The 12,371-nt window shown below is 39.1% G+C and overlaps 1 protein-coding gene across 2 annotated transcripts in view; it reads right to left on the bottom strand.

Annotated features, from left to right (window-relative positions):
* naaladl2 (N-acetylated alpha-linked acidic dipeptidase like 2) overlaps positions 1-11,371 on the bottom strand; it is a 664,743-nt gene extending 653,372 nt beyond the window's left edge. Inside the window, exon 1 of one of the 2 annotated variants that reach the window (XM_008106012.3) lies at positions 10,854-11,371. In XM_008106012.3, coding sequence (XP_008104219.2) covers positions 10,854-10,896 — 43 coding nt within the window. In that variant the 5' untranslated portion in view covers positions 10,897-11,371. The remainder of the gene's footprint in view (positions 1-10,853) is intronic. The other variant, XM_008106011.3, reaches the window with a different exon arrangement.
* Positions 11,372-12,371: the final 1,000 nt, after the last annotated feature.

Genomic DNA, 12,371 nt, shown 5'->3' with positions numbered 1-12,371 from the left:
ACGGTACTGTGCACACCTCTATACTGCACTGTGGACTTTCCGTGTGCTGTAAAGGCACTCTACTATCGAGCTATGGTCTCTCTTCTGATATCCAAATCAACAATGATGATGCTGATGTACAAGTGTGCTGGTCTTAGTCAAGGAAGATATGTTGATTCTGTCTGTCAGATTCAGCCAATGAAGTGTTTCCCTGCCAAATGTCTAGTAAGAGAACAAGCCCTGGGGCTCAATTAAGAAACTTTCATTTTCTTTCATTAATGTTTCATAGCATCCCTGAAGTAAAACTGACTGAGGGCAAGCCCTTAAGCTTTCACTATTTTACAAAAGAATACCAGGGCACCCTTATTCTTAACAAGGCATAGGATCTTTCCCTCATCACCTGGCCTTAAATTTTGATGACATACTGCTGAAAGCTTTGTTCATTTGCTCTGACTCTAGTTATTTAAGTCATTTCTTTGCCATGGTGCATGAGCAGTTCTCTAACTGTGCATATTTCATGTATTGACAATAAATACAGTAAGGTATCTCTGAGAAATTTGATCTTGGTCACTTCTGAGAGAAACTAAGCTAGACCTCCTCAACTCCAGCTGGATATGCATGTAGCCAAGTATAAGCACTAAGCAGGTTTTGCATCTCCTAGTCCAGGTTCTCACATAACTCCAATCTCAACATTACATCTTTTCAAAGGGATTTACACCTGTTGGTTCCTTTTCAAGTATATTCAGTTAACATGTACTAGCAGAAAGTAGGATTTAATTCCTTATTAAATTTCTTCTCAAAGCAAGCAATTAGTAATATTAGCAATTTTCTTCCTGCTGCAACAGAGTCTTTGAACATCACACATTCTCAAACCTTGTTTAAGAATTCAGGGTGTATTCTGCAAAAGTATCACACATGGTTATTTTGGTAAGAAAACAGCATATCATTTTCAGCAGAGAAAATGCCATTTTCTGCACAGAAAATGTTGTTTCTGTCCAAGATGTGAGGATGATATTTTGAGCTTTCTCCTCCAAACAAACAAGACTCTGACAACCAGAGGTAGTTCCTCTGTTGTAATTCCTTGTTGAACCCTCAAATACTGTTGAGAGGATGCTTAAAATGTCATTTTACTTGAACCACAATTGGCAACTGGAGAGATCTTCTTCATCAAATGTAGTTGCTAGATGTTAAAATGGGCTGGGGAGATTGGGCCAGGAGAACTTACTTAAAGAAATTAGTCCTTTTATTTTCCCAAAAGCTGGGAACTCAAGGGAGCTTGCAAGATAAAAAGAATATATGTAGTTAAAATGTAAAAGTATTAAACTTTCTATAAAATTAACTTATTTATTTAACCAACTCTTCAGTAAATCGTATTGATACAATGGGTTTACTCTGGTCAGAGATATCAGCTGGACTTTGGTCATTATCCTTTTCCAAACACAATGACACAGAGCAAAGGCGACAATGCTGGCTGAGAGGTGCAATTTGCCAGAAAAAGCAATCAACTCCACAAGTGTTAGAAAGCAATTATTTCAACCTATCCGGATGCCTATAGTCTTTGAATTATGTGCCAGTTGGAAACAAGCAGCCATCAAAAGGTCTATTATTCAGTGTTTACTTTCTATCTGTTCCAAAAACCACACCCTGATAGCTTCAGGCTTCATGCTAAACCAGATGAAAATGAAACTCCTGACATTTCACCATCACCGTCTGAAATGCTCGCTAAAGGAGAAGAGTAATAAGGGGTAAAAAAGAGAAATATCTCTTACTAAATGTATTATTCTTGATCCCTTTTCACACAAATCAGCCAGGACAGTGTAGGCACACATGGATAATGAGCAACATATTCAAGATATGCCCTCATTTATGTACATTTGATAAATCGTGAAAGAGATATGTGCAAATGGTACAAATGGGCCACCTTCGAAAAGGAAAGTCTCAAGTTATGTAGGCATACCTACATATATACAAGATGATGATCATCCCTTACCCAAAATGCTTGGGATCAGAAGTGATTTGGATATTGGCTTATCTATTCAGTTTTTTAAACTATTTTTGGAATATCTGTATTTTTATATAAGTTGATGCCTATCCTTTTTCTGAGTCACTCAAGCAACTTTGCTGACAGCCAGGAGATGCAACAATAAATGATACAAAAGGTAAGCATCACCCTTCTCCCAGCCCACCACTCATGGGTTTGATGGCACTGGCCATTATAAATAATGGGACCAGTTCCGCATTAGAACTAGCCTAATTGTTTGCAACAAACCAAGGTTTCTAGGAAGCTCTGCCGCATTCCCAGACTTCTGCTATTAAAGATAAAATTGGGTTAATTGGATTTACCCTATGTCCATGACTGGAAGTCCCTGATTGTCATCTGGACATCCAGAAGCAACTTCTGGCCCAATTCAGGGTTTATGACCCATGTAGACAGGGCCTTAGATAACAGTTTTACTAAAGTTGGGTGCTAATTAATGTTTTTTTAAAATGATAATTCTTATGAGAATATTATATTTGCAGGTGAGATTTGTTTTAATGGAGACACATTTAGTACAGTATATCTTTTGTGTAGCTATAACTGGCATAGCCCAGACAAACATTCCCCAGAACTATGTTGAAGGCAAAGGCTGACATCTTGTTGGTTTCTACATGTAAGTTCCCTTATGTATGAAGTTGTAGTTCTTTGTAGGGATGTGCACAATGCCATTTTCCATTCCATTTTTTGGCTGCCCCAGCCCCCAATTCTATTTTCTGGAAAATCCCCAAAATTGGGAGGGAGGTGTTGTTTTTGTTCCAGTAAGATTCGGTGCATTGGTGCCAATGGGGGAATTTTAGAGGCCTGTTTCTCCATCATTTGTAGGCCTATCAGGATGAAATTTCCCACACTTGTAGGCCACATTTACAATTGAAAGTCTGCCATGTTTCCAGAACATTTCACCAACCCCTGAGTTTTGGAACATTTTAAAAGGTTTTACCATAACATTACCCAAAAAAAACCACAAGAGAGGGTTTTGGGGATTGGAATCCCAACCAGCTCATGCCACAGGAGGAGAATGGACACAGTCAACCAGGTCTCTAATTGGCTGAGAAAAATAAGTGAGAAACAGAAAGAGAGAAAAACCTCAACTCCCATCATGCCCCAGGAGGGAGCACAGAGGCTTCTTCAGTGCCCAAGCCATGCAAAGTGGTGCTGGGAAAGTTAGCCAAAAGATTTGACTGCTCCTGATACATTCCATTTAAAACTTTAGCTGCATCATGCCTGGTCCATTTTCCCAAACAGAATTCTGCATGCTTCTAGTTCTTTTTCCTTTATGTAACATCTAAATTATGTAACATCACAATTCAGCAAGTGGAGTTCTGTAAGTGTTATCATTATGTATGCAGTTCTATAGGAGCCCCCGATGGTGCAACAGGTTGAACCCTTGTGCCAGCAGGACTGCTGACCAACACGTAAATGGTTTGAATCCAGGGAGAGTGGGTGAGCTGCCTCTTCCAGCTCCCTATGTGGAGACATGAGAGAAGCCTCCCACAGGATGGTAAAACATCAAAACATTCGGGCGTCCCCTGGGCAACATTCTTGTGGACAGCCAATTCTCTTACACCAGAAGCAGCTTCTCAAGTCACGCCTGACACACAAAAAATGCACACAAAAAATGGGGCCGGGCTGTGGAGCAGGCTGTTGAGCAGCCTGCTGCAATAAATCACTCTGACCATGAGGTCATGAGTTCAAGGCCAGCCTGTGGCAGGGTGAGCACCCGTCAATTAAAAATAAAAAATAGCCCCTGCTCGTTACTGACCTAGCAACCCGAAAGATATTTGCATCTATCAAGTAGGAAATAAGGTACCACTTATAAAAGTAGGGAGGAAAGTTTAACTAATTTGTGACCTGGAATGAGGAAGTGCCGTCAGAGTGGATGATGAAGCAGCTGCTCCCCCCTGTGGCCAGAATCGAACATCCCCTCAGGAGAAGGTTAAATTGCCTCTGCGCCTGTCTGTCTCAGTCTCTGTTTGATGTGTTTATGGGCATTGAATGTTTGCCCTATGTGTGTATAATGTGATCCGCCCTGAGTCCCCTTCGGGGTGAGAAGGGCGGAATATAAATACTGTAAATAAATAAATAAATAAAGTTCTATAACACTGGATTGTGCATATTTCACTGGTTTACTGGTGTTATAGAGGCAGCAAATACGTTTGCAATTGGCTGCCCAATATATTCAGAAGAAGGTACACAAACATAGATTTACACTATGCAAGAATGATTCAGAATCCTAGATAAACTGTTAATACACTACATGCACTTAGAACAAAAGTAAACACACAAGTACATAAAAGGAAAACAGTCTGAAATTTATCCCACGGAGAGCTAAAAAACTGGAGATGATAAACCGTGCTGGACTGATAGAGATATGCAATCCTCCCCACTGTATTCCCATTGAGGAATGACCAAACAGGAAAAAATCACTTAATACATAGCATGCAGCTACAGTTCTTGTTTTCTTTTTCCTTTAAACAATAAAAAGGAGGAGGGAGGACAATTCTTACTGAGGAGACAGTCTTGGGAAGAAGATGTTTATCTCTTCATGCATCCACTTCTGCAAATGCAACAATGAATCTAAGAAAATCGTTCCCCCTTGAGCCATTTCGAATAAATATATATATTTTAAAAAAGCTTTTAGGTGTGTAGGTGTAGCATTGACCACCACCAACTGTGAGATGAAGTAAAGTGTTCAGCATTGCCTTCTGACATGTAGTATTTCTTACAAGACTCCTACCTCTCACCTCTGTATTTATATATAAAGGAAAAACAGGACATAGAATTGAATGCTACATACTAAGCAGGGTTGTAGTTCATTAATTTTCTTTGCAAAGAAAGTCACGAGGAATGTTAACATTCCTCCCTACCCCCTTTGTTAAAATATTCAAACACTCTGCCTCTTCCTGTGCTGAAAACACTGTTTTATGCACATAAGTTCTACATAGGAATTTGCATAAGTCCAGTTCTGTTAAGATTCACATCAGCCCAGGTTTCTTTCTTATCAGGGCTTCTCAGTTCTCTAGAAACATTTTTTTATCATTTTCCAATTCGTTTTGAATATTCTTTCCAGGCCTAAGGCCAAGCCAGAATCTGGTGTGCCAAATCCTTTTTTCTTTTTTCTTTTTTTTTTGAGGGGTATAAACTCCTTCTGGAAAAAAAGTATGAGGACAAATATTCCAAGAGTTAAGGTAAAGGTAAAGCTTTTCCCCTGAGATTAAGTCTAGTTGTGTCTGACTCTGGGGGTTAGTGCTCATCTCCATTTCTCAGCCAAAGAGCTGGCATTGTCCATAGACGCCCCCTAGATCATGTGGCCAGCATGGAGCACCGTTACATTCCTGCTGGAGTGGTACATAATGATCTACTCACATTTGCATGTTTTCAAACTGCTAGGTTGGCAGAAGCTGGGGCTAACAGTGGGAGCTCAGCAAGTTCCCCAGATTTGAACCGCCAAACTTTTGGTCAGTACATTCAAAATCTCAGCAGTTTAACCCACTGCGCCACCAGTGGCTCCAGTAGTTACTGATAGTTAAAGGAAAGGAATGGGACCAAACAATGTGGGGTCTTATCAATATGAATCTTTTCCCACCAATCTAAAAAACAAAATTCAGCCACATTCATGCCTGCTTAGAAATAAGCCCAACTGCAACATCTTCATGAGTTTAAATGCAGAGGTTGGTTCCATACAACAGCTTTCTAGATTTTGAAAAACCTCTTCTGTCTGACCAGTGATGTTTGTGGAAGAAATATATAAGCCAAATTAAGAGCCCAATGCAAAATATGCCATTTTTCTTTATGATGTGAACACTTTGCAATAGACACCTGAGTGATGATTCTGAGACATGACTGATGGTCTAATAGAGTAAGTGTCTTCTTTATGTTACACTTAGTCTTGTGAACTAAAGTCAAGGGTTGGACATAATACTTTCACATAGCTAAGACTTCATTCTTCCCACCACATCATCATCCACAAGTATGGTCTTCCATGCACAGCAAGCAAAAAAAATGTTGTTAGGCCATTTTATGTTGTTAGCAGTTGAAGTCCTGCTGGTTAGTCTGGACTAGAGTACACCCATTGTATCACTTGTTATGTAAATGTATTTATTCAATGCATCTACTCAAATCAGCACTAACAACAGAATTCAGGCCATTGTTTCCCACAATATTATGGTTTAAGTGGCCTCTTACATTTAGCAACATTTGCATGCTCTTATTCACTAATTGCTAGTTTATATCTTACTTCCCTATGGGTTTAGACACAGTACTTATGGTAACTTCCTCTTAGGATTCCCTCCCCTGACACTCCTTATTTTCCTGCTCCACCATAACCAGCAACCATTTTCTCACTGTCTTTTTTCTTCCTCGTCATTTAGGCCAGTTCTTAATTATGAACAAATATGTAAGAACTTTCATATTTTAGAAAAAGAAGACTAAAGTTTTTGTTTTTTTATTTGCTAGGACCCATTTATGGGCAGGTGATTGGTACTGTTCAGCTTTTAACCTCAACAATTAGTAGAGGCTTGAGAGAATTGGTACTACCTTTCACATTTTCTGACAAGAACTGACTTTCACTTTAAGTGGAGAGAGCTTTTACTGTAACTGTGAAAAGAAGTAAAAACAAAAGTTTGCAAACTGTGTACTCAAGTGTTCTAACTCATGCTGAAAATAGATAAAGTATCAGAATGCATATTAACAGTAGATATATTCTTTGCCTTTAGTTCAGTCCTGCAACACAACTAGAGTGGTTCTCCTTCTATTGACTTATTTGAATGATGCATACTTGAAGTGTAGATAAAGATTTTAACCAATGCGATTCACCCCTAAACAAAAAATTCAAACTACTTTTATATAGAACTCTAAAGAGTTCTGGATGAAGGGATCTTAACTAGCCTCCTCCTTGTTATGGTAGTTTTTTTCATTGAGGGAATATTTCAAGAGGGGGGTTTGGCCAAAAAAAACGTAAGGCCTGGCATGCTAAGATGGAACCAGCTTTTGAGATCCTCCTTCTCTGGTGTATTTGTGAGAGATTGGAACCTTCCTTTAATTTTGTATAACCATATTTTAGTGCAGGGGTCCCCGAACTAAGGCCCGGGGGCCGGATGCGGCCCATCGAAGCTATTTATCCGGCCCCCACAGCACAAGGGCAGAAGGGGGTTGGGCTAAATGACCCAAGGGGTCTCTTCTTCTCTTACAACCAATAATAATAATAATAATAATAATAATAATAATAATAATAATAATAATAATAATAATAAAAAGAGGGTTGGAAGAGACCCCTTGAGCCATTTAGTTCAACCCCCTTCTGCCTTTGTGCACCTTAAAACAAAAGCAAAGTCCCCCTGACAGGCCACCAAGCCTCAATGTTTAATAATAATCTATGTAACTATATTCCTCATCTTTTTAAAGCTTCTACACATTTATGCCAGACAAGAACATGAGGGTGGGGGAGAGAAACAACTTTTTGAAGAACCAAACTTTTTGTGCCTTTCTCATGGCTGGAATGCAGACTAAGGACCTTATCACATGAAGTGTTTCCCTGTTGTAGGACACTTCATTTCAATTTCAAGGACAAAGAGACTTGGAGCCCATCAGATGATGTTTGCCTACTTCTGTCCATCATCCATTGCCTTGTTGTTGTTGTTCAATCACTCAGTCGTTTCTGACTATTCGTGACCTCATGGACCAGTCCACGCCAGAGCTCCCTGTTGGCCATCATCGCCCCCCAGTTTCTTCAAGGTCAAGCCAGTCTCTTCAAGGATACCATCCATCCATCCATCTCGCCCTTGGTTGGCCTCTCTTCCTTTTTCCTTCCATTTTCCCCAACATCATGATCTTTTCCAAACTTTCCTGTCTTCTCATGATGTGGTCAAAATACTTCATCTTTGCCTCTAATATCCTTCCCTCCAGTGAGCAGCCGGGCATTATTTCCTGGACTATGGACTGGTTGGATCTTCTTGTGGTCCAAGGCACTCTCAGGATTTTCCTCCAGCACCATTGCATATCGTCCTTGAAATGGAGATGAAGCATGCTGAAAAGAGGAAGCTCAGAACATGGGTGAGCAATTGTGTTCTGAGCCTTTGGTGCACTAAAGCCAAAAAAAAACCACATGTGATGGAATCTGACAGATTTACCCATGTTGAGTCAATTCAGTAACTTGAAGGAATGGGTATTCCTCACTACTTTACTTTCATTACTTTTTCTCTTTAATAGCAATCTTGGTTCGAAATTGTGTTCTTACTAGCTTTTTAACATAACACTGGTTTAATGGAGGGAAGGAAAGTCTAGCAAGAGGGATGTTGGTGAAGTCACTTTTATCTGCACTGGTCTAATGAAGGGAAGCACAGCCTTGCAAGATGGGATAGTTGCAAAGGGTTTCAAATTACACTGGCCTAATGAAGGGAAGGACAACATGGGAAAGACTTTAAGGGGTTTAAAGGGGTTTAAAATTCCTCTGCTTTCCCTCTCAAATGGGACGAGGTCCATAGTTATCTTCACTTTTGATACTGAAGTTTTCCCTAAGGATTTGAACATGGGCAACAACGGGGAAAATTGGGGGGAAACCGAACAGCGAAACACATGTGATAGGAAGAAGGAACTTGAAACAGAATGATTGGGGATCAAAGGAAGGATTCCCTTCACTAGACAGATGGTCCCCCACGCTTCTCAAGGTCCATGTGCTGAGCCATAGTCTCAGTTACATACCTAAGGGAGATTAAGGATAGAAGTGGAATGAATCAAGTAGAAAGAACAATTAAGGGTAATTATCCTAAATAGTATGATCCATGAAACTGTGGATTAGCATCTCAAGGAAGATTTGTTGCTTAAGGCACTCAGTGATTCTCTCTTTTCAGTTATGTACAAGAGCTGCATGGTGTACATTATACATAGCCTTGAATAAGTCTACCATGAATAGCTAGGATGCACTAGAAGAAAAAAAGTTAGAATATTTGGAGGACAACATTATTATAATGGCAAAGCTAAAGTGATTAAATCAAAGGGGAGAGATAATCTAACCAAAGAAAAATAACATGAAGTGCAAAATGTAATATTAATACAATTCTTTACAGATTTATTTTGGGATCGATCTCAACTGAATCCAATAGAGGGATATTCCAAAACCCTCTGTTTGTGGTGATGGATCAGCACTTCTGGAACAAGGTGGCCTTTTTGGCAGGAAGCAAGAAAACAAATTCAACACATGCAAAAAAAAAAAAACTTCAATACTTGATCAAATTCTCAGTAAGAAATATTCTGCCCCTTAGTCCCTCAATTTTGGAATTACCTTCCTTCATGTTTTTCATATGTGGTGTTTTAATTTCCAATGATTAGGTTTTGGATTCCTCCTCAACCAATTGCCGGTTTCCTACCTTTCCTTGTACATATATTTTTCAACATGTCTTTGAGTTTGCCAGTCCTTTAGAAAAACATTTTAGATCTCAAAGGACAGAATGTGACCTTTAGCATAGGTATCCTTCAGAAGTATCCTCCAGTGAGGATTACTACTCAATCAAGGACATTTAGGATGAGACTATCTAGCTACAGTAGAGTCTCACTTATCCAACATAAACGGGCCAGCAGAATGTTGGATAAGCAAATATGTTGGATAATAAGGAGGCATTAAGGATAAGCCTATTAAACATCAAATTAGGTTATGATTTGACAAATTAAACACCAAAACATCAATTTATACAACAAATTTGACAGAAAAAGTAGTTCAATGCGCAGTAATGCTATGTAGTAGTTACTGTATTTACAAATTTAGCACCAAAATATCATGATGTATTGAAAACATTGACTACAAAAATGCATTGGATAATCCAGAATGTTGGATAAGCGAGTGTTGGATAAGTGAGACTCTACTGTATATTAAATTACGTTTATGTTGTTCCTGTAAATACTGGATGATTTATGTCACTGAAAGAGGCACCAGTTAATTGGCAAGTATCTATATTTTACTGGACTTCATCTTATTGGCCTCATTAACATTTTCTCTATTGGAAAATAAAAGTGTACTCTCTCTTTAAGAGAAAGCATACTCTCTCTGAATACTATACTTAGCTAAAGTGTACTCTCCCTAAAACAAACAGAAGCAGACAAAGATTTCAGGAAGTACAGTTACAGAGCCAGTACAGTATAGTGGTTTAAGCATTGCTCTACAAATGGAGAATATGTTTTGAATCTCTGCTCAGCCCTAGAAATCCATTGGGTGACCTTGACCAAGTCACATTCTCTCAACCTAACAAGAAGGAAATGGCCAACCTCTGAACAAATCTTTCAAGAAAACTACAGGATAGGGCCACGGTAAGTCAGAGCTAACTTGGAGGCATGTTACAACAGCAAAACAAAACAAAGAATTCCACAAAACATAACATGCAAAATCCACAAGTCCCAGAATATTTAAACCTTCAAGTCCCGAAGCACTTGAAAGCCTAACCAATTATATTTTTATCATCATAAATGTGTTAATCTTTGAGGCACATAGGATTTCTTGTCACGTTTTTCCTGCAACAGGCTGACACAGTTGCCCCTCTAGAAACTTCACATCATTTTTTCCTCTCCTATAGCATGGTTGCAACCTGGTTAAAATTGTGCAGGGTCACCTCTACAGCTTCTTAGGAATCAAAGAAGGATTTCCAAGAAAAAACAAAACAAAATAGAAGCATTGACTAATCACACAGAGGGAGTGGTGTTTCCCCTCTTTCCGTGAAAACACATGCACGTGGAAAGCCAAAGCTCCACCAGGTATGACAGTCGCTGCTGAAAGCTAAACAGTAACATCCTCGAGTATAATCCCTGATACTCACAGACAACAATAGTGATCTCTCCATTTGCACACACTTACCTTGCAAAGGAGGATTTGGGAAGTTCATTTCAGTCTCTCCCATTTTTTTCAATATAAAAATGTATGTGTGTGAGAGAGGGAGAGGGGGTTCTTTCAGCAAGTTCCAGGCAGTGACCAGTTGAGTCAGTTACTGGGAAAGTTTGACCTCCTGACTTCCTCCTGCAGCAATGTAACCATACACCTAACTTTCGTCGGTGAATAATTAGTAACCTGCCTTCCTGAGTTACCTGGGCTTGCCTGACCTGTTTCTCTATAAAGTGACATCACATTCTTTGATCTCCTGGGCTGAATTAACATGTGCTTTGGACAACACAGTAGTTGTCTTACCTTGGACCCTCCCACTGAATTCCTCATCCCCCTCCCTCATTTGCCCTTTTGAAATCTGCTTGTCTCTTCACTTTCACTTTTAAGAAGAAAGCGGCTTGCACAAGGTTCATAATTACCAGCAAATGTGAAAGAGTCAAAAGGCAGGATGTTTTGGATTCCTAGTGACTTTTTTTCCCCTCTCGCTCTCTTTTGGAATACCTGTATTTGCAGGTATGTACATAATGAGATAGCTCAGAGATGGGACCCAAGTCTAAACATGAAATTCATGTGGGTTTCATATACACCTAATAAAGCCCCAAGTTACTGTAGACAATGCTTTTAATAATTTTGTGCATGAAACAAAGTTGGTGTACCCTGTAGCATCAGAAAACAACGGTGTCAGTATATCCAGCTATTCATGTGGACAATTTCAGGTTTGAGAGCTTTTCAAATTTTTGGAATTCTGGATAAGGGATGCTCAATTTGTAGCACAAAACATGTATATGGTAGATAAAGTTAAGCTGAAATTTGTTGCTTTTTTCATCTAGCTTCAGAAAAAGAATACTTTTGGAGTGGGGGAGAATCCTTATAATCCCCTGCTGCTTTTTTGGCAGCTATGCTCTCTCTCTCTCTCTTATATATATATATATATATATATATATATATATATATAGAGAGAGAGAGAGAGAGAGAGAGAGAGAGAGAGTCCCACTTATCCAAGACTCGCTTATCCAACATTCTGGATTATCCAATCATTTTTGTAGTAAATGTTTTCAATATATCGTGATATTTCAGTGCTAAATTCGTAAATACAGTAATTACTACATAGCTTTACTGTGTATTGAACTACTTTTTCCGTAAAATTTGTTGTATAACATGATGTTTTGGTGCTTAATTTGTAAAATCATAACCTAATTTGATGTTTAATAGGCTTTTCCTTAATCTCTCCTTATTATCCAACATATTCACTTATCCAACGTTCTGCCGGCCCGTTTACGTCGGATAAGCGAGACTCTACTGTATGTATGTATGTATGTATGTATGTATGTAACACACACACACACACACATAACACACACACACACACACAGCCTACCAGTGATTCCCAAACTTTGGTCCTTCACATACTTTGGACTTCAGTTCCCATTCTTCTTAACCTTTAAACAAAATGACTGGTGCTTCTGAGAGTAGAAGTTCAATTCACCTGGGACC

Source organism: Anolis carolinensis, chromosome 3 (assembly GCF_035594765.1).
Source record: "Anolis carolinensis isolate JA03-04 chromosome 3, rAnoCar3.1.pri, whole genome shotgun sequence".
Classification (NCBI taxonomy): Eukaryota; Metazoa; Chordata; class Lepidosauria; order Squamata; family Dactyloidae; genus Anolis; species Anolis carolinensis.
This window is presented reverse-complemented; position numbering and strand designations above follow the sequence as displayed.